Source organism: Saimiri boliviensis, chromosome 9 (genome assembly GCF_048565385.1).
Source record: "Saimiri boliviensis isolate mSaiBol1 chromosome 9, mSaiBol1.pri, whole genome shotgun sequence".
In the NCBI taxonomy this organism is placed as follows: Eukaryota; Metazoa; Chordata; class Mammalia; order Primates; family Cebidae; genus Saimiri; species Saimiri boliviensis.
In genome coordinates, this window is record NC_133457.1 from 48,100,450 (window position 1) to 48,122,172 (window position 21,723).

The 21,723-nt window shown below is 38.4% G+C and overlaps 1 protein-coding gene across 6 annotated transcripts in view; it reads left to right on the plus strand.

Moving 5' to 3' along the window:
* The window catches only part of TFDP2 (transcription factor Dp-2), a 187,077-nt gene that overhangs the window by 39,132 nt on the left and 126,222 nt on the right, over window positions 1–21,723 (plus strand). For 3 of the 6 annotated variants that reach the window (XM_074405813.1, XM_003942575.4, XM_010330409.3), the window contains 2 exons: window positions 3,585–3,687; window positions 12,361–12,427. In XM_074405813.1, the coding sequence (XP_074261914.1) occupies window positions 3,673–3,687; window positions 12,361–12,427 (82 nt within the window). In that variant the 5' untranslated portion in view covers window positions 3,585–3,672. Of the gene's footprint in view, window positions 1–3,584; window positions 3,688–6,280; window positions 6,458–12,360; window positions 12,428–21,723 lie in introns of those variants that run through there. The other 3 variants (XM_039461889.2, XM_074405815.1, XM_074405814.1) reach the window with 2 other exon arrangements.

The following is a 21,723-nucleotide window of genomic DNA, read 5'->3' on the forward strand; positions in this document are numbered from 1 at the left end:
AAATTCGATGGGTGTGGTGGCATACACCTGTAATCCTAGCTACTTGGGAGACTGAGGCAGGAGAATCACTTGAACTAGGGAGCCGGAGGTTTCGGTGAGCTGAGATTGCACCACTGCACTCCAGCCTGTGTGACAGAGTGAGGTTCCGTCTCAAAAGAAAATAAAAAAATGTAGCTTACTGACATTTCAGATGTGTGACGTGTTAAATGTTTGCATGGCTTTTCATTTTCTGCTGCCAAGTCATATTGAACAGGATTATCATACATTTTTAAAGGATGAAAATAAATAAAATACTGATTCTATAATTCATTTAACAAATATTTCTTGAGCTTCAGCCGTATGCTAGCTGTTTGATATGTAAGAGTGAACAAAATGGATAGGATTCCTGCCCTGATGGAATTTACACTTTAACTGGCAGTGACAGACCACAATCTGATTATCACAGGAATAAATATACAATGGTAACCCAGTGTGTACTACTAAAAAGTAGGAGAGCAATGGGTTGATACCCCTGACCCTAGACTAGGGGATACAAAATGGATGGCTTTCCTTGAAGAAGTGACATTTGAGAATAAACCTGAAAGAAGAGGAGTTTGTCAGGTAAAGGTTTCAGGCAGAAGGAACAGCATGTGCAGAGGCCCTTGAGGCAGGAGGAGCACGTTTTTGAAGAACTTACAGAAGTCAGTGGAACTGGATCAGAAAAGAGGTGTAGGAAAGGGGTTTAATGATGGCAGGCTCCTGTAATCTTGGCTACTCAAGAGGCTGAGGCAGGAGAATCACTTGAACTCAGGAGGCAGGGGTTGTGGTGAGTCAAGATCATGCCACAGCAGTCTAGCTTGGGTGACAGAGCAAGACTGTGTGTCAAAAAAAGAAAGGAAGGGAGGGAGGGAGAGAAGGTAGGGAAGGAAGAAAGGGAGGGGAGGGAGGGAAGGAAGGAAAGGAAGAAGGAAGGAAGGAAAGAAAAAAGAAAATGCCCTTTGGGGAATATACACTGACTATGTGGTCTTGGGTATGTCTGAAGAATAAAAAGATTAGAGGTTTTATAAAGAGAAATGTTACATATTTTACTCTTTAAGGAAGTTCATTGGCACTAAGAAGGTTTTGGGAAGCTGGCAAGCTCTGCCTGGCGTATAATCAACTTTCATACAACCTACTCAAAAAATAAAGAAAAATTCAATCTAATATTGAAATTTTTAAAAACAAAATTGAAAAGGAGAAAAATTCTATATGTCATATGTACATGTCCTATAGGAGATTTTTGAAGGATTGTTTCAGTATAGTAAGTTACCATTTTCTCTGAATTAATTGTTTTAATTACATATCCTTTTTTATATCTTGAGAATATAAGTATTATATCTCAGACATATTTTGTAAAGTATTATAATAGTTAAGAACACTTTTGCTGGTGTAAGAACCTGGGTTTATATTCTGGCACTGGGCCGGGCGCGGTGGCTCAAGCCTGTAATTCCAGCACTTTGGGAGGCCGAGGCGGGTGGATCACGAGGTCAAGAGATCGAGACCATGCTGGTCAACATGGTGAAACCCCGTCTCTACTAAAAATACAAAAAATTAGCTGGGCATGGTGGTGCGTGCCTGTAATTCCAGCTACTCAGGAGGCTGAGGCAGGAGAATTGCCTGAACCCAGGAGGCGGAAGTTGCGGTGAGCCGAGATCGCGCCATTGCACCCCAGCCTGGGTAACAAGAGCGAAACTCCATCTCAAAAAAAAAAAAAATATATATATATTCTGGCACTGTAATTTGTACAGTTAGTTAACTGGGCAAATTGCTTGAGCTCTCTAAAACTGTTTTGTCATCTGTAAAATGAAAATAACAATGTTTGTCTGATAGAGTTATGTTATGAATAATATGATATACATGTGAAGCACTTGTGAGAATGCCTAGATAAGCTGTTCACCTGGGAAAAAGTTACATATTGTCCCTTTCTATCAAAATAGCTTCTAATTAATACCACATCTCAAAAGTTTGAATACATAGAAAGAATACTGAAGGGAGTTATGCCAGTAAGTTATTGTAGTTGCTTCTGACAGTTAGGATTATGGCTGATATTTATTTCTTGGGTTTTTTTGTGTGTGTATTTTCTAAACTTTGAATTGTGAGCATAGATTTAAAATTAGTAACATCTGCCATTTAAAGATGCTACCTTTTCTATTAATTTTTAGTAGAAACTGTTTTGGCAGTGTTAGAAAGTCTACAGACCCTGATTCAATTCTGTTATTGCTTGATTCTACAAATTTATCCATAACTGTTTTTGCTTTCTTTCCTGTATTTTGCTTAATTTTAAAAGGCTTTGTGGCTGGAGCTGCTAAATTGTGATTGGAATGGGAAAGGGCTTGCATTTTGAGACCATCTGTGGGAGTTGCATTGTCTAAAACTGACAAGAGATCATGGCAGATGGTGAGGTCAAAAGATTGACTTTTTGAGCTTGACATAATGTGTTCATGAAGCTGGAAGAAGAAATCCAACTTATTTTTTTTAACTAACAGAAGAGCTTGGTGGCAGGAAGAAGTGTGCAATTGTTGAGTCTGGATAAAACAGAATGCACACAAGACTGGTTCCGAGAATCGTCAGTTCTGCCAAAGATGGCAACTTCTTGAACCTTTCTGTGCCAGGTTTATTTAATTTCTGGACACTTTTGAAGGTTTAAGTTATATAATGCAAATAATTTATACATTAAAATACAGAAATTTTAAAACTATTTAGAAATATGTATTTTTAAATTAAAATCCTATAAAGTATCACTCAAAGCCAATACAGTATACTTAATTTTTAATTGAATGAAGGTCTCTGTCACAATCCCATTTGTTTTTATAATGTCTATCTTAATGTAATTTTATTTCTTTAAAATTACATTTGAACATTTGGTGATTACAGTCTTTGTCATCTCCTAGGCTGTGTTCATTGCCTGAGTTAGTGCCATGCACATAGTGACTGTTCAGTATTTGCTGGATGAGTAATGAATGAAGTTATTGCCTACTCTTGTTAATTTTAGGAGAATTTTTCTTAACCACAATTAAACAGATTTTTTTTTTTTTTCTATTTTGAAATTGGGTTTGTGTTATGGTGTTTTTCGCTTTTACCATTTGGGAATTACGTATTATTTATTTTAGAGAAAGAAGCCTTAATTTGTCATGATAAATCAATAAAGAGATTTTTTTTATTCTCCTCTAACATTGAATGCTTCATTTGTGCTAGTTAGTGTCTTAGTAATTTTACATGTATTAACTCACTTAATTAAGTGGCCAAGCTGGTCTTGAACTCCTGACCTCGTGAGCCACTGCACCCGGCCCTGTCAGTGGATTTTCTAAAGCAGCATAGCATAATACCGTTTCAAAGCCCGGGCTCCGTCACTTGTGAACTAAGTTGACTTGGCCAAATTACTTAACCTCTCTAAGCCCTAGTTTTTATCTGGAAAATGGGGATTAAGATGGTACAAACCTCATACTATTGTTGTGAAGATTAATTTAGACAATTCACGTAGATAACAATGTATGTCACATAGTAAATATGACATAAATGTTGCCTATTATTGTTACATTACTATTCCCTCTGTTTTCCTTTAACAGGTTATTCTTTTAAAGAATTACCGAAGACAAAGTAATGGCTTCTTTTTTTTAATGGCTTTACAGAATCTTAAATAGAATACAGTTTGACATGACGGCAAAAAATGTAAGTATTTGTAAATTTTTTAATGTGAATATTTTTTAAAGTGAGCTGTGCTTTTTCCTACATATTTTCTCACCATTTTGGTTAATCAGATTTAATATACTAGCATGGATTTATAATTATGTTTGTTTATGCAGAATATAAACTTTAATGCTATTGAATACAGTGTCCTAATGGACATGGTAGCATTCTTGCAAATTGGCACCAAGTTATTCCTCAACAGCTGCAAATTGCTGTCTCCAGAAAGTTTCCCACCCCTCTCTTCTCTTTTGGATATTGTAATAAATTTGTTTTGGTACTTGCCAAAGGATTACTTGACCTTTTTGAGTAAATCACTGTTTTATTTAGCTTAATTTATTAATTTTAATGTTTTGGTTACTCACGGAAATGTGTATGCTCAGATACTGTTTGAAAGTAGCTTGCTGTCTTCCATAAGATGGTTCCTGAAGAAACATTAGATTTTAGATGTTTTGGAGAAGTTATTCAAGTTTTCCTTCTACTTGAGGCTATCATTTCTGAATGTGCCTCCCTTCAAGTTATATGTCACTCTTTATTTATTTATTTATTTATTTATTCATCACTCTTTATTAATGAGTTTGTTTCCAGTTATGGTAAAGAATTGTACCCTAAAAGAAATCATATTTTGGCCGGGCGTGGTGGCTCAAGCCTGTAATCCCAGCACTTTGGGAGGCCGAGGCGGGTGGATCACAAGGTCGAGAGATCGAGATCAACCTGGTCAACATGGTGAAACTCCGTCTCTACTAAAAATACAAAAAAATAGCTGCGCATGGTGGTGCGTGCCTGTAATCCCAGCTACTCAGGAGGCTGAGGCAGGAGAATTGCCTGAACCCAGGAGGCGGAGGTTGCGGTGAGCCGAGATCGCGCCATTGCACTCCAGCTTGGGTAACAAGAGCAAAACTCCGTCTCGGAAAAAAAAAAAAAAAAAAAAGAAATCATATAACATCAGGAAAATATAAATTGCTTTACTGTTCCTGTGTTCTGTGTATTAAAGTATAATTGCTTTACTGTTCCTATGTTATTATGTAGGAATCTTTGGGAATTAAACAAAAGGGAAATTTATTATAAAGATACAGGAATGTCTCAAGGAATTTATGAGTGGGGATTTTGTAGGCCCTCAGAAAGATCCAGGCCCAGAAACTAGAAATTTGACAGGCATTGAAGCAATATTTGGTTTTTATTTCTCATCTCTCTCAGCTTATTACTGTGTACCTGCTTCATTTCTTCCTCTGTCTGTCTCTGGAAATCATCTTTCTCAGTTCCCCAGCCAGGATAGTAGAACATGGCCCCACTTAGCATCTCCATTCTACATGTTTGCGGACCAGCAGTTCAGAGAGAGGTGCGAAGAAAGGGAGGGAGGCAGCCTGATGCATCCTGCCTACTTGTATCAGCTCCAATTTCAGACTCCTTAGGAGGGGCCTCTGGGACAGTTGAAGTTTGACGTCTACTAGTGCTTTAATTAGCTGTGACCGGGAGAAGCAAGTGTTGTTGTATAAAATGGCTGCTCAGGGCCCAGCACAGTCTGTGAGGAGAGATGATAAAGGGCTTCTTGTGAGTCAAGTGATAGTTCTGAATATTGCCCGTTAGGCAGCCAAACAATAGCATTAACAAACTCTTAGTACGTTATGTCTGTTTGCTTATTTTGGGTTGTAATTCAGAACATTATTTTTAACATGCAGATACAGATTTTGCTTCATTATCGCTTAGTGACCATCGTCAGGATTTATTGAGTTATTAGGATATGAGGCCAGGAAAGAAGTTAGCTTTCTCAGTATTTGATGTACGTTAAGTGGGTAAATGACTGTGCTGTTTAATGAGAACTCTTCGGGAGGTATAGGATGTTGTGATGAACTTAAACATTCTGTTTTGAACATATTAAAGTTGAGAAGTCCAAAAACTTCCAAGTGGAGATATTGGCTAGGCAATTTGATAAGTGACTGGAACTCAGGGGAAAGCTTAGGAATGGAGGTAGAAACTTTTGGGTCATTTCATATTAAAATGATTATAAAGCAATGAGACTACATGAGATCATATAGGGAGTGCATGGATAGCAAAAATATAAGGACCAAGGTCTGAGCACAGGGATTCTCCAGCAAAAAGATGGAAAGCAAGAGAAGCCATAAAGGAGACTCAAAAGAATGGGCAAAGACAGGAAGAAAAGAGTTATCCTGATGATCTGGAGGCCCAGGTGAAGAAAGCATTTCAAGGAGGAGAGGTAATCAGTTGTGTTACATGTTACTGAGAAGTGACACACAAATAAAGAAGAGATTATAGATAGGGAAAAGATTGCCTTCTTACAGAGGTATTGCTAAGCATATATCCAAATATTTATATTTTAAATTTGTTTCTTATTTTACATTTCTCTTATGATAATAGTTTTTTGTGAAGAGTTACTTTTGTCTTACCCATGCTATATTAGGTCTCTTATTGTTGCAGATGATCGAAACCCTATCAAAACAGCTTAAGACAAAAAGTGGAATGTATTGACTCATAACTGAAAAGTCTAGACTGCTTCAAACACATTTGGATTCAGGGGATCAAAGGATGATATCAGGGGTCTCTCTCTTTCCATCCTTAGGCTCTCCATATGGTGACATAATGGCTTACATTGGCCTCATAATACTTGTCTCAGAAGAAGAGAGGGAACTTTTGTCTTTTAAAGAGACGGAGTCTGGCTCTGTTGCATAGGCCGGTCTCAAACCCCTGGTTTCAAGGGATATGCTTGCCTCGGCCTCCCAAAATGCTGAGATTACAGGTATGAGCCACTGCACCTGGCCCCTTTTTAGTATTTATGTTTCAAAATCTGTGGAGGAGCGTGGGTTTACCTTGCTTAAACACTGTGGAGAAGGAAGTGAATTACAGTAAGTGGCCAGGCTCTGAGTCATGAGTCCACTTGTGCTGCCATGGCATGGTTGAGCCTCCAAGATTAACTGTCCTGCTAGAACTACATGGAATGTAAGATGGTTTATTTTGCAAAAGAAAGAGATGGGGAGCTGGCAACATAGTTATTGTATCTGGGATAAAATTGCTAGCAAATAGTATCTAGTATTCAGTGATACTCTTCTAGACCAAAAATGCATGTGTGTTCTAATCTAAACAATAATATAGTAAATAATTTGAAACTGGGTGTGGTGGCTCATGCCTGTAATCCTAGCACTTTGGGAGTCCGAGGCGGGTGGATCACCTGAGGTCAGGAGTTCCTGACCAGCCTGGCTAACATGGTGAAACCCCGTCTCTACTAAAAATATATTTGGGCATGTTGGCATATGCCTGTAGTCCCAGCTACTCGGGAGGCTGAGGCAGGAGAATCGTTTGAACCCAGGAGGTGGAGGTTGCAGTGAGAAGAGATCATGCCAATGCACTCCAGCCTGGGCAACAAGAGCAAGACTCTGTCTTAAAAAAAAAAAAGAATTTGAAATATAATTTTTGAGGTTTTTTTTTCTTCCCGCCTTGTCAATGAATCTTTAAGAAAAATACGTAAGCTGTAATGCTCATTGTGGAAAAATAAGAAAATACAGATAAAGGAAAAAAATAGCTATCCTAGAGAATATCAGCAAAATTTTGCTTAGGAAGATATATATACACAAATTGTGTGTGTGTGTGTGTATGTGTATGTGTGTATGTATATATATATATATATATATATATGGCAATCAAAATGTATAGACATTGGCCCAGAGTGATGGCTCATGCCTGCAATCCCAGCACTTTGGGAGACTGAGGCATGCAGATCACTTGAGGTCAGGAGTTTGAGACCAGCCTGGCCAACAGGGCAAAACCTTGTCTCTACTACAAATACAAAAATTAGCTGGGCATGGTGGCAGTGCACCTGTAATCCTAGCTTCTTGGGCTGGAGGGCCTGAGGCAGGATAATAGCTTGAACCCAGGAGGCAGAGGTTGCAGTGAGCCAAGATTGAGCCACTGCATTCCAGCCTGGCGATAGAGACTCCAAAGTGCTGGGTTTACAGACACGAACCACTTGCCTGGTTACTACTTAGTTTAATTTCTGTGATGAATGTCTTTTCTTATCTTGGTATCTCTGGAACATCATTTAAGTGTCTTTTTTATTTTGTTTTACTTTATTTTGAGACAGGATCTTGCTGTCTTGCCCAGGCTGGAGTGCAGTGGTGTGATCATGGCTCTCTGCAGCCTCTACCTCCTGGGCTCAAGTGATCCTCCCACCTCAGTCTCTCCAGTAGCGGGACTGCAGGCACCTTGTCTACCTAATTTCTTCTATTTTTTGTAGAGACAGGGTCTCACTGTGTTGCCTAAGGCTGGTCTCAAACTCTTGGGCTCAGGCAATCTTCCTGCCTTAGCCTCCCTAGGTGCTGCTATTATAGCTGCTAAAATAGCCTGGCCTACCTAGCTATTTTATGTTACTTATTGTATGGACGTTACACCGGTTTCCTAATATTGGCCATTAAGTTAAGTCTACTTTTTTCCTTTTTTGAACATTTTTGTCTATTTTTACTCACTCATTATTTCCACAAGACAAAATTCTACAAAATTACTGAGCCAAAGTGTGTATAATTTTTTAGAGCTTTTGATTCATATTGCTAAGACTGTACAAATTTATATATATACTTGTGGTATATGAGAGTGCCATTTCTTTTAATTTATTTGTAAATCTTTGCCAATTTAATCAGCAAAAAATGGTGTGCAATTTATTACATTTCTCTGATTAGTTAGGTAAACTAACATTCTGTGTTTATTGGTCATTTGCATTTCTCTTTTGTAAATGGCCTGTGCCAGGGTTTTTAGTGTTGGAATCCATTGCAATTTGGATGACAACTCACACTTTAAATACTGCTTTGCCGTTAACAGATATATTTACGTAATCATTTAACTCGATCCTAGGAGCTCTTTAGTTGTTGTGCACATGGATTTTATCATTCCCATCTTGTAGTGACTGTTCCATGATCACCTTGCCTGTGAAAGGTAGAGCTTAACTGAGCACAGATAATCTTACTCTGAACCTTTCCTTTCAGTAATGTTATGTCAGTCAGAAATGTTGAATATCAGTGAAATTACAATATTATTAGTGAATATGATCGGAGTCTTAAAAATTGAACGTAGATATTTTGAATTTGGTAGACACAGTGACTGCTTATATAGTACACAACACAGCATTGGAATACCCAGATATTGTTCCACTATAAGTAACCATTTTATATATATATGTGTGTGTGTGTCTTATACCATCATGTTTTATACTTTAAATACAGACAATACAATTTATTTTTTAAAAATTGAGAAAAAAGAGGAATACACAGTTAGAAGATTTTCCTCAGGACATGTTTAGGCAAAAAATTTAACATGAAGTATGAGTTCACTTTTTTCTCTTGTTCATTGAAACATAGGCCCTTTTTAAATGGGTAGAATAAGGAAAGAATGGCTAATATTTTAGGATGCTTTCGTTAGCCAACTCTCAAATGATACAGTTTTTTTGAATCTTTACAGTGCTTATGATAGGAGAGACTGATACATATTTCGAAGCTTTAATTAAATCAACTTTGGTTTTATATATATAAGCTTTAAATATAAATACCTCCTCTCCATCTATGAGACTAACATTAGCATACAATATTGACTCACAGTTGACTTTTATCTTTTTAGAGTACAATCTGTTGGTTATTAAGATGCAGGTGTACAGCTGCTTAAAAAGTTTCCACATTCGTTGGCTGTTTTACTCTGTAGAAGTTGGATGTTAAGTGCAGGTGTTTAAGCATAACGGTAACCCAGTAACTGAACTCTCTACGAATATGTGGTTTTAGTTGAGGTTTTTGCCATTTCTGTTGTATAATAGCAAAAAGGTATCAACTGATCCTTTTGAAGTTATTATAATAAATGTATTAAAATGGCCATATTGTATCAAGCATGGAATATATTAAAGGCTGTCTTCGCCTTCTTTGCTTTCTTTTAAAAGTAGAACACCAACAAGTTTTGCCTCTGTCATCTTTCTATAGCAGAAGAGTTTAAAAGGAAAGGGGGAGAGTTATTAATAAAGGTACAATAAACTCTTCAACAAATCGGGTATTTAATATTATTTGTGAACAACTCTGAAGAGCCATAACATACAGTTATTTGTTGCAAGTTGTGTTGCAGAATGTTATCTTTACTTCTAACTGAAAGCTGATAAGAAGCTAGACAAAGTTAAATCTCTGCACTGTTGTATCTACATAGAATTAAGAGACCATTTTCTAGATGACTTAGTCTCAGCTACTACCATAAAAATTTGATGATCATGGATTCTAGAGATAGATTTGCATCAAAATTACTTGTTACGATATGATGTGGGAATATTACTGCTAACGTAATTCTTGACAAAAAGAAACAGCTCTTAGTATAGCATCTGAGTTATCAAATAATGAAATAATTAGCTCTTACATTATGATATTATAAACTATCAAATAATCGCTTATGAAAAATATAAACACAGCTTGGCATGGTAGCTCACATCTGTAATCCCAGCACTTCGGGAGGCTGAGACAGGTGGATCACTTGAGGTCAGGAGTTCAAGAGCAGCCTGACCAACATGGTGAAACCACATCTCTATTGAAAATACAAAATTAGCTGGCATGGTGGTGCATGCCTGTAATCCCAGCTACTTGGGAGGTTGAGGCAGGAGAATTGCTTAAACTCGGGATGCAGAGTTTACAGTGAGCCGAGATTGTGTCATTGCACTCCAGTCTGGGCAAGAAGAATGAAACTCTGTCTGAAAAAAAAAAAAGAAAAGAAAAATATAAGCAGTCAGTGTTTAAAACAATAAGTGCATAGTTATAAAGTTACAAAGCTTTGTGTGCTTTAAAATCCTTTCAGATTGCTGGAGATCTGATGTACCACACAGTGATGATAATTAATAGTACTGTATTGTGCGCTTGTAATTTGCTAAAAGGATAGATCTTAAATTGGATCTTAACACACATATACACAATAATAGCTGTATAGAGGTAATGGATATGTCAGCTTGACTGTGGTGATCATTTTACAATGTATACATATATCAAGACATCAAGTTGTACACCTTAAATGTATGCAACTTTTATATATCAATGATATCTCAGTAAAGGGGTTAAAAAAATCCTTTCTGTATAGTAGTACCTTGAAAGCATATTTTGAGAACCAGGTGCGGCAGCTCACACCTATAATCCCAGCACTTTGGGAAGCAGAGGTGGGCGGATCACTTGAGGTCAGGAGTTCGAGATCAGCCTGGCCAGAATGGTGAAACTCCATCTCTAATAAAAATGCAAAAATTAGCTGGGTGTGGTGACGGGCATCTGTAATCCCAGCTACCTAGGAGGCTGAAGCAGGAGAATCACTTGAACCTGGGAGGCAAGAGGTTGCAGTGAGCCAAGATTATGCTGTTGCACTCCAGCCTGGGTGACAAGAGGGAAACTCTGTCTAAAAAAAAAAAAAAAAAAAACACACACTCACACACACACACAAATAACAAAACAACAACAACAATAAAAACAGTATAGTTTGAGATATCATACCACAAACTTGCAATGTTACAAGTTTGTGTAATGTAACAAAATTGTAATGTTTTAAGATTACAAATCTTCAGTGCTTACAAAAATAATAGTAATAATGAAGCCAATTATTAGATGTTTGCATTCTGCCACGTTTTCAAAAGTTGAGGGTTTTTTTCCCCTCCAGGCTTTGTAATATATTTCTAATATTCTGTTTGATAATACTCTCGTATTCAGCTCTATGATACCAGCTAATGTATTGGATATTACCTTAAATGAAATAAACTATCTAAAGCTGAATTCATGAATACTTGTGTGGGTAGTCCCTCAGTATAATACTGATAGTAACAAATGCTGACACGGATTGAGCAGTATGTACCAAGTACTGTGTTGTATGCTTTACATGAATCATCTCATTTAATCTTTATAACAACCTGAATTGGCAAGTACTGGTATCACCCTCCAATTTACAGATGAGGAAATTGCATGACTTGACCAAAGCCAAACCCCAAGTAGGCTTGCTGGTCCAGAATATGAACTGAAGCAGTTAGACTTGAGGCCAGTGTATTTTACTTCAGCATTGTGATATTAATGGTTTTTATTTGATTCCTCACATGTCATACTATTGAAAGCAGTTTAGATAGTGATTAAGAATAGTAAAATTAAGGGCAGCAGTGAGGATGAAATTTTGAAATATCTATTGGCAACTTGATGACTGCCAAATTACGTACTTGCTTTCAAAGAACTGTCAGTAAAATCTATAAAATCTCAGTTCTGCTCAAAAGTAATAGTATTTCTTAATTTTTATCTTAAGCTGGGCAATTCATATTCCCCTCACTTTTTTTTTTCTTTAATTTTTTGTTTTTCCCCTCACGTTTTTTGGAGACACTGTCTCACTTTGTTACCCAAGCACGATCTCAGCTCAGTGCAGCACCTCTGCCTCCCAGCGTCAAGTGATCTTCCCGTCTCAGCCTCCCAAGTAGTTGGAACTAAAGGCAGTATTTTTCCCCTTTAAACAATGTGTCAACATTTTATTTTTAAATAATACTCCTATGGTTAATATAATTAATTTTATGTGGCTATATATATTTGATATGAATGTGTGGTGGAGGATATAAAATAGCTTATTAATTGAATAGATACTATTTAATATTCTATTTTTAACTTTTAAAACTATTTTATTCAGGTTGGTTTGACTTCCACAAATGCAGAAGTAAGAGGATTTATAGATCAGAATCTCAGTCCAACAAAAGGTAAAGATTATTGAATAAAATTTTTCTGAATTAAGCTAATTTTATTGCATTTGTTTTATAAAATATGTAGCTACATGTATTATTTTATGCATAATAATTTTATAATATTAGCATTTTGTTCCATGCCAAATAACTTGTGTTGTGTGAAAGTCATTTACCTCTGAGAGATGGAGGGTTTTCATGTGTGATTTTTCTCTTTTCTAAGAGATCTCTAAGATCCTTTAACAATGATCTTACACTGAAACTATTCAGACTACTGTTTTCTTGTTTGAGAGTCCTACTTTCAAGTAGTTTAACCTGTAAGGAAGTACAGTAGAGAAAAAAAAAATATATATATATATATATATATATATATATGTTTTCTATATTGTGTGTATTTATATTTTCTTTGACTAATATGTGACTTACTGGAAGAATGCTTATATCAGAAATCTGGACTACTGGCTTGGTGCCGTGGCTAACACCTGTAATCCCATCACTTTGGAAGGCCAAGGCAAAAGGATTGCTTAAGCTCAGGAGTTTGAGACCAGCCTGGGTAACATAGTGAGATGAGTCACTGTCTACAAAAAATTAGCTGGACATGATGGTGTGTGCCTGTGATCCCAGCTACTCAGGAGGCCAACGTAGGAGGACTGTTTGAGCTTGGAAAGTTAAGGCTGCAGTGAGCCATGATCATGCCATTGCACTCTAGCCTGGGTGACAGAATGAGACCCTATCTCAAAAAAAAAAAAAAAATCTGATCCACTAGTACAATAATTTATATAGGAACCAGCAGTATCTTTCAGTATGTGTCTTTGAACAGTATCTTGTGGTATGTAGAGATACATGCTAAAAGGTTTACGGATGAAATGATATGATGTCTGGAATTGGCTTCAAAATACCCACTAGGGGAAAGTGGGTGATGCAGATAGAACGATATTGTCTAAAGTTGATTATTTGTTTAAGCTAGGTAATATCTCTGTGGGGTTTCATTATTACTTTCCTTTCTCTTTTCTTTTGTGTATATTTGAAAATTCCCATTATAAACAGTAGGAACAAGATGTTTGCTATTACAATACAAATAGCTATAAGGGAAACATCAACTTCCTCAAAAGAAGTATGTCTCAGGTGGGAGATGTACTCTGGAGCAGGGGTCCCTAACCCCCAGGCCATGGGTTATTTTTTTTCAGTTATCACTGCTCTATTAATCCTAGCCAATGATTTTTTTTTTCAGACATTGCATTTTTCAGTTCTAAAATTTCCATTGGGTTCTTTACAGCTTTTATTTTTCTGCTAAGTAGGGAGGGTAAAAGCACAAATGCAAGAGCATTGACAAAGAAAACGTAGAATGTTAGAGCAGCACTGAACTCAGTTGAGGTTAAATTTAAAGATCTTAATCCAGGAGGTTGACTACTTTTGTCCAGCAGCACTAATAAGAAAGACAGGGGCCAGGTGTGGTGGCTCCTGCCTATAATCCCATTACTTTGGGAGGCTGAGGCAGGTGGATCACCTGAGGTCTGGAGTTTGAGACCAGCCTGGCCAACATGGTGAAACCCCTTCTCTACTAAAAATACAAAAATTTAACTGGGCATGGTGGTGAATGGCTGTAATCCCAGCTACTCAGGAGGCTGAGGCAGGAGAATTGCTTGAACCTGGGTAGGGGTGGAGATTGCAGTGAACCAAGATCGTGTCATTGTACTCCAGCCTGGCCAACAAGAGCAAAACTCCATCTAAAAAAAAATCAAGAAAGCTGGTCTGGATACAGTGGCTCATGCTTGTGATCCCAGCACTCTGGGAGGCTGAGGTAGAAGGATTGCCTGAGTCCAGGAGCTTGGGGCTGCAGTGAGCTATGATTATACAACTGCATTCCAGCCTGGGTGACAGACCATGACCCTGTCTCAAAAAAAAAAAAGTTGGGCGCATTGGCTCACACCTATATTTCCAGCACGTTGGGAGGCCAAGGCATCTGGATCTCTTGAGCCTAGGAGTTCGAGACCCCAGACTCACCAACATGGTGAAACCCTGTCATCTACAAAAGATACAGAAATTAGCCAGGCGTGGTGGCGCATGCTTGTAATCCCAGCTACTCAGCAGGCAGAGACACTAGAATCGCCTTAACCTGGGAGGTAGAGGTTGCAGTGAGTCAGGTTTGCACCACTGTATTCCAACCTGGGTGATAGAGCAAGACTCTGTCTCAAAAAATAAAAAAAAAAGAGCTGAAATGCTCCAGGGTTGGGATACATCCAGCCAGTGCTACAGAAGGGAAAGTAATGTAGATGTGAAACACATATAAAGATGGGGTGACTGGGAAGGAGAATGCATGAAGCCCAGGCGGTTGTGGAAAGGTGACAGGGCTGGAGGACACACCTAAACATGTGGAATTTCAATGCTGGGCAGCCAGGGCCAAATTCATATCCCCCCAACATTGGGTACCCTGGAGGTTCCAGTCTTGCCCATCTACCACCTATCAGTCCACCTTTCCCCCCCAGGCTCCTTCCCCAGGAGCTCCCCAGGGCAATCCAGCTTTCCCCCTAGGTGGGCCCCCTCATCCTGTGCCACAGCCAGGGTATCCAGAATGCCAACCCTCGGGTCCCTACCCTCCTTTGTACCGACTGCCTGCCCCTGGGATGCCTCCTGAGAATCCCTTGGCTCCTGGCATGGTTGGTCCAGGAGTGATAGTGGACAAGAAGATGTAGAAGAAAATGAAGAAAGCTCATAAAAAGATGTACCAGCACCACAAGCATGGCAGGCATACCTTCTCCTCTTCCTCCTCCTCTTCCAGCAGTGACTCTGACTGAATATAGGCCGTGGACCCTTCCCTCAGGTCTCACCAGTTCTGCTCTCCCATCAAGCTTCAGATGCCCTGTTGTATTGGGGGAAAGTAGCTCTTGAGCTCCCCACCCTTACCACCACCTGAGCCTCACTCTGCTGTTCAGCCCTGAGTGCCTAGGGAAAATGGAAAGATGATTGCCATGGTATGGCCACTTTCTTGCTCCTTGGATAGATCATATAGCTAATGAGTTTAGCAGGGGAGCTATTTTTTGAAGATGATGAACTAAGTGTTGAAGATAAGTTTGAGATCTGTAAAATGTGATTTTTTTACTTCCTCTTATAATACTTGTTATTGGGATTTGTGGAAGCTTGATTATGATGAAAAACCTCATTTTTTTTTTTTTTTTGTAATGTTGGCATACATTTATGAATTTAGTGGCAAATACATTCCCCAGCAGGCCTTTTGTTGGTTGCACTAACTGCAAGGTTGATGGGAAGTAGAGTCCGTTTGGTTGATGAGCTTTGACTGCCATTTTGGAGGGAGGGAGGAAGGAAGGAAAGATGGCATTGTGTGTGGCAAGAAATGAGACCTGAGAGGTAGGCCACGTTCTTTCATGGATTCAGCAAATATTTATTAAATAGTACTTACTATGTGCCAGGCGTTTTTCTGAGTGCTGAGGATAAACAAGGAATAGAACAAAGTCCCTTCCCTCATGGAGCTTACATTCTGGTGAGGAAGATAGATTACAAACATATACACGTGAAAGACTGGTTATGTGAAAAAAAATCTATATATCAGGGTATAGGACTAAGGATAAAATAGCAAGGAGATTCAAATTTAGATAGGGTGGGTCAGAGAGGAATGCACTGAGGAAGTAACAGTGTAGCAGAGGTGGTGACTATACAGTAGAGACCTAGATAATAAAGTTATTAGTCATAATCTATAATGAGACTGAGACTTAATGAATGAGTAAAGAAGTATGTGAAATAGGCTGTATACAGTGGCTTGTGCCTGTAATCCCAACACTTTGGGAGGCCAAGGTGGGTGGATTGCTTGAGCTCAGCAGTTCTAGACCAGCCTGGGCAACATGGCAAAACCCCACCTCTACAAAAAATACAAAAAAATTAGCTGATGTGGTAGCGTGCACCTGTAGTCCCAGCTTCTCTGGAGGCTGAGGCAGAAGGATCACTTGAGCCTGGAAGGTGGAGGTTGCAGTGAGCTGAGATCATGCCACTGAACTCCAGCCTAAGTGACAGAGTGAGGCCCTGTCTCAGAAAAAAGAGAAGTGTGTGAAATAGTAAGAAATGTAGTCACTTGCTGCATAATGATGTTTCAGTCAATAATGGATGGCTATCTAGCAGTGGTCCCATAAGATAATAGTGTGTTTTTACTGTACCTTTTCTGTGTTTAGCTATGTTTAGATACACAAAAACTTACCATATGTAGGCATTACAATTGCCTACGTATTCAGTACAGTAACATGCTGTACACATTTGGGTTTGTGTAAGTATACTCTGTGATGTTTGTACAACAGTGAAATCACCTAACAATGCATTTCTCAGAACTTACCCCATTGTTAGAACTGACACATGACTATATCTATTAGTCTCTGCTCCCTCTCTCTGGCACAGAACTCTTGCAACTCTTGTAATTTCCTGAATGATAGGGGTGCTAGGAGAATCGTTTCTCACATTATTTGATCAACGCCCTGATTCCTGAGACAGAGTTCCTGATACCCCTGTAGGTGGGAGTACTAGGAGAACCTTTTGTTGTAATAATATTTGGTTTTTGACCCCAGTTCCTGATGCAGAACTCCTAAGACCTTTGTAATTTTCTGAATGACAAGAGCATCTGATACAGAGCTCCTAAATCCCTCAGAATTTCCTGGGTAATTAGGCATGACTTTTGTACAAATGAGGTGACTCTCGGTGGGCTCTTGGATTGGGATTAGTCACCAGAAAGATAAAGCCACAATTGTAACCTTGAAGCTTTCAGCCCTACCTCCTATTCATTGGAGATGGGAGAAGGGCTGGAAATTGAGTTAATAATTAATCATACCTCTGTGATGAAGCCTCCATAAAAATCCCTAAACTGTGAAGTTTGGAGAGCTTCGAGGTTGGTACACACATCCCTGTGTCAGGAGGGTGGCACATTCCAAATCTGGGGACAGAAGCTTCTGGACTTGGGGCCTTTCACACCTTCCTTTATGTATATCTTTTTCTGACTGTTCATCCTGTTCATTTATGTCTTTTGTTTTATATCCTTTTAAAATTAACTGATAAACATAAGTAAAGTGTTTCCCTTTTGCTAGAGTTCTGTAAGCCACTCTAGCAAATTAATTGAACCTGAGTATGGAGTTGGGGGAACTCCGACTTATAGCTGATTGGTCAAAAGCACAGGTCACAGCTTGGGGCTTGGAACTGGCATGTAAAGTAGGGGACAGGATTGTGGCTCTGAGCCCTTAACCATTGGAATCTGATGTGATCTTTTGGTAGTGTCAAATTGATTGCTTGCTAGTGGGGAGAAATCACACATTTTGGTGACCAGAGGCCAAGTGTTTTGTGTTAAATGATGTACAAAGAGTTGGAAAAACACTTTGGTTTTCTCCTGTCCTTAATAAAGTAGATACCATCAGAAAGAGAATGCTGGAAGCAGAGTGTAGACAAAACTAGAAGAGCAGGTGATCCTGAAGAGAGAGCAGCAGTAAGTTCTCAAAAGTTACCACCAAATTCAGGTGAAAAAGAACAAGGGCAGAAGATAGTGGCAGAAGGGAAGGAAAAGAAATGATAAACATGAGGCTAGGCGCGATGGCTCACTCCTGTGATCCCAGCACTTTGGGAGGCTGAGGCGGGTGGACTACCTGAGGTCAGGAGTTCGAGCCTGACCACCATGGAGTAACCCCATTTCTACTAAAAATACAGAAAATTAGCTCGGCGTGGTGGCACATGCCTGTAACCCCAGCTACTTGGGAGGCTGAGGCAGGAGAGTCACTTCAACCTGGGAGGTGGAGGTTGCAGTAAGCTGAAATCATGCCATGTACTCCAGCCTGGGCAACAACAGCAAAACTCTGTCTCAAAAAAAAAAAACCCATGAATAATATTTTAAAAGTAGATTTGGTGACTGAGGTTTGGTATAGAGGGAAGGTACTAATCAAGGTAGATTACTGGGATCACAGGCTGATTGACTGAGTAGACAGTGGGTACAGATTATTGTTCTTTGTTTGTTTTACCAGTAGAACCCTTTTCTCAAGTAAAAGGGTTGAATCCAAATTCCATCTTACATGGAATCCAAATATATCAGCTAGACAAAATGAGGCTAATCTGGGTAGAGGACCTGGAGCTCCCTGAGGTTATTAGCAATACTTCTAATGGGAAGTAGGACAAGAGGCGTTATTATATGCACATTCACTGAAGAGTTCTTTTTTAAGATTTAGCTGTTTTCAGCTTCCCCTGTCCTTGCCCTCAGATACAGACAGCTGGCAGGGGAAATTTTTGTTCATTTTCCTTCTTAATAAAAGAGAAATAAATGCTCATTAAAAAATACAAAGAAAAATGAGAAAAATACAAAATCTAGTTCAAATACACAAGGTGAAAACATTTATGTGCAGCTTAAAGAATACAGTCATAATAATATTGTATTTATTTTTCTTTTCTTTTTTCTTCTTCTTCTTCTTCTTTTTTTTTTTTTTTTTTTTTTTTTTGGGAGACAGTCTCGCTCTGTCATCAGGCTGGAGTGCAGTGGTGCAGATCTTCTGACTTCCTGGTTCAAGTAATTCTCCTGTCTCAGCCTCCCAAGTAGCTGGGATTACAGGCACATCCCACCATGCCCAGCTGATTTTTGTATTTTTAGTAGAGATGGGCCTTCACCATGTAGTAGGATGGTCTTGATCTCCTGACTTCGTGATCCCCTACCTTGGCCTCCCAAAGTGCTGGGATTACAGGTGTGAGCCACCATGCCCATTCCTACTATTTTAAAGTCTTATTTAAAAAGTTTTTAAATTTTTTGTGGGTACACAATAGATGTGTATGTATATATCTCTAAATATTAATGGAGTACTTGAGTTATTTTGAAATAGGCTACTTTATCAAATATGTAATAATCACATCATGGTAAATGGAGTATCCATCCCATCAAGCATTTGTCTTTTGTGGTTACAAACAATCCAGTTATACTCTTTTAGTTACTTATAAATATATAATTAAATTATTATTGACCAATGGGTGCAGTGGCTCATGCCTGTAATCCCAGCACTTTGGGAGGCTAAGGTGGGAGAATTGCTTGAACCTGGGAGGTGGAGGTTGCATTGAGCTGAGATCATACCACTGTACTCCAGCCTGGGTGACAGAGCAAGACTCTGTCCTGCCCCTCCGCCCCCCTCCCCCCAAAAATCAAAGTATCAGATCTTATTCTTTCCAGGTTTTCTTGTACTCATTAATCACCCTCACTCCCCCTGCCACCTTTGCCACTCCACTATGTTTCCCAGCCTCTGATAACCGTAGTTCTGTTTTCTATCTCCATGTGTTCAATTACTTTAGTTTTTAGCACCCACAAATAAATGAGAACATATGAAGTTTATCTTTCCATGCCTGGCTTATTTCACTTAATGTAATGACCTCCAGTTCCTTCCATTTTGCAAATGTTAAGATCTCGTTTTTTTCTATGTCCGAATAGTACTCCATTGTGTACATGTACCACATCTGCTTTATTCGTTTGTCCATTGATGGACACTTAGATTGCTTCTAAATCTTGGCTGCAACAAACATGGAAATGCAGACATCTCTTCAGTATACCCATTTCCTTTCTTTTGGGTGTATACCTGGCAGTGGGATTGCTGCATCATGTGGTAGCTCAATTTTTAGTTTTTTAGGAACACCCAAACTATTCTCCATAGTGGTTGCACTAACTTACATTCCCACCAACAGTGTACAAGGGCTTTCTTCTCTCCACATCCTCACCAACATTTGTTATTCACTCTCTTGGTTAAAAGCCATTTTTACTGGAGTGAGATGATAGCTCATTGTAGTTTTGATTTGTATTTCTCTGGTAATCAGTACTGTTGAGCACCTTTTTATATACCTGTTTGCCATTTATATATCTTCTTTTGAGAAATGTCTATTCAGTTCTTTTGCCCATTTTTTAATTGAATTGTTAGATTTTTTTCCTAGAGAGTTGTTTGAGCTCTTTATATATTCTGGTTATGAATCTCTTGTCAGATGGGTAGTTACACAAATGTTTCTCCCATTCTGTGGGTTGTCTCTCATTTTGTCGATAGTTTCCTTTGCTATGAAGAAAGCTTTTACTTGATGTGTTCTCATTTGTCCATTTTTGGTTTGGTTGCCTGTGCTTGTGGGTTGCTGCTCAAGAAATTTTTGCCTGGACGAATGTCCTGGAGATTTTCCTCCATGTTCTCTTGTAGTAGTTTTATAGATTGAGATTTTAGATTTAAATTTTTAATCTACCTTGATTTGATTTTTGTATATGTTGCAAGATAGGGGTCTAGTTTCATTTTTCTGTATACGGCTTTCCAGTTTTCCCAGCACTGTTTATTGAAGAAACTGTCTGTTTCCCAATGTTTGTTGTTGGCACCTTTGTGGAAAATGAGTTAACTCTAAGTGTATGGATTTGTTTCTGGGTTCTCTGTTCCATTGGTCTCTGTATCTGTGTTTTTTTTTTTTTTTTTTTTGCCAGTACCATGGTATTTTGTTTACTATAGCTCTGTAGTATAATTTGAAGTCAGATAATGTGATTCAGTTGTATTCTTTTTGCTCAGGATAGCTTTGACTATTCTGGGTCTGTTGTGGCTCTATGTAATTTTCTGTTTCTGTGAAAACTGTCATTGGTATTTTGATAGGATTACATTGAACCTGTAGATTGCCTTGGGTACTGTGGACATTTTAACAACATTTATTCTTCTAGTCCATGAACGTGGAATATCTTTCCATTTTTTTGTATCCTCTTTCTTTCATCAATATTTTATGGTTTTTATTGTAGAAATCTTTCTTTGACTAATTCCTAGGTATTTAATTTCATTTGTAGTTACTATAAATGGGATTACTTTTAATTACTTTTTCAGATAGTTCACTATTGCCATATAGAAAGCTACTGATTTTTGTATGTTGATTTGTGTCCTGCAACTTTACTGAATTTGTTTATCACTAAAATAGGTTTTTGCGGGAGTCTAGATGTTTCCAAATATAAGATTATATTATCTGCAAACAGGGATAATTTGACTTTTCCTTTCCAATTTGAGTGGCCCTTTATTTTTATCTCTTGTCTGAATGCTGTAGCTGGGACTTCCAGTAGTATACTGAATAACAGTATTGAAAGTAGGCTTCCTCCTTGTGTTCCAGATCTTACAGGAAAGGCTTTCAGTTTTTCGCTGTCCTGTGCTTCACTAACTATGGGTCTGTCATGTATGCCTTTTGTTATATTGAATTTTATTGCCCAGTTTTTTGAGGGCTTGTATCATGAAAGGATGTTGAATTTTATCAAATGCTTTTTTAGCATTAGTTGAAATGATTATATTGTTTTTGTACTTCATTTC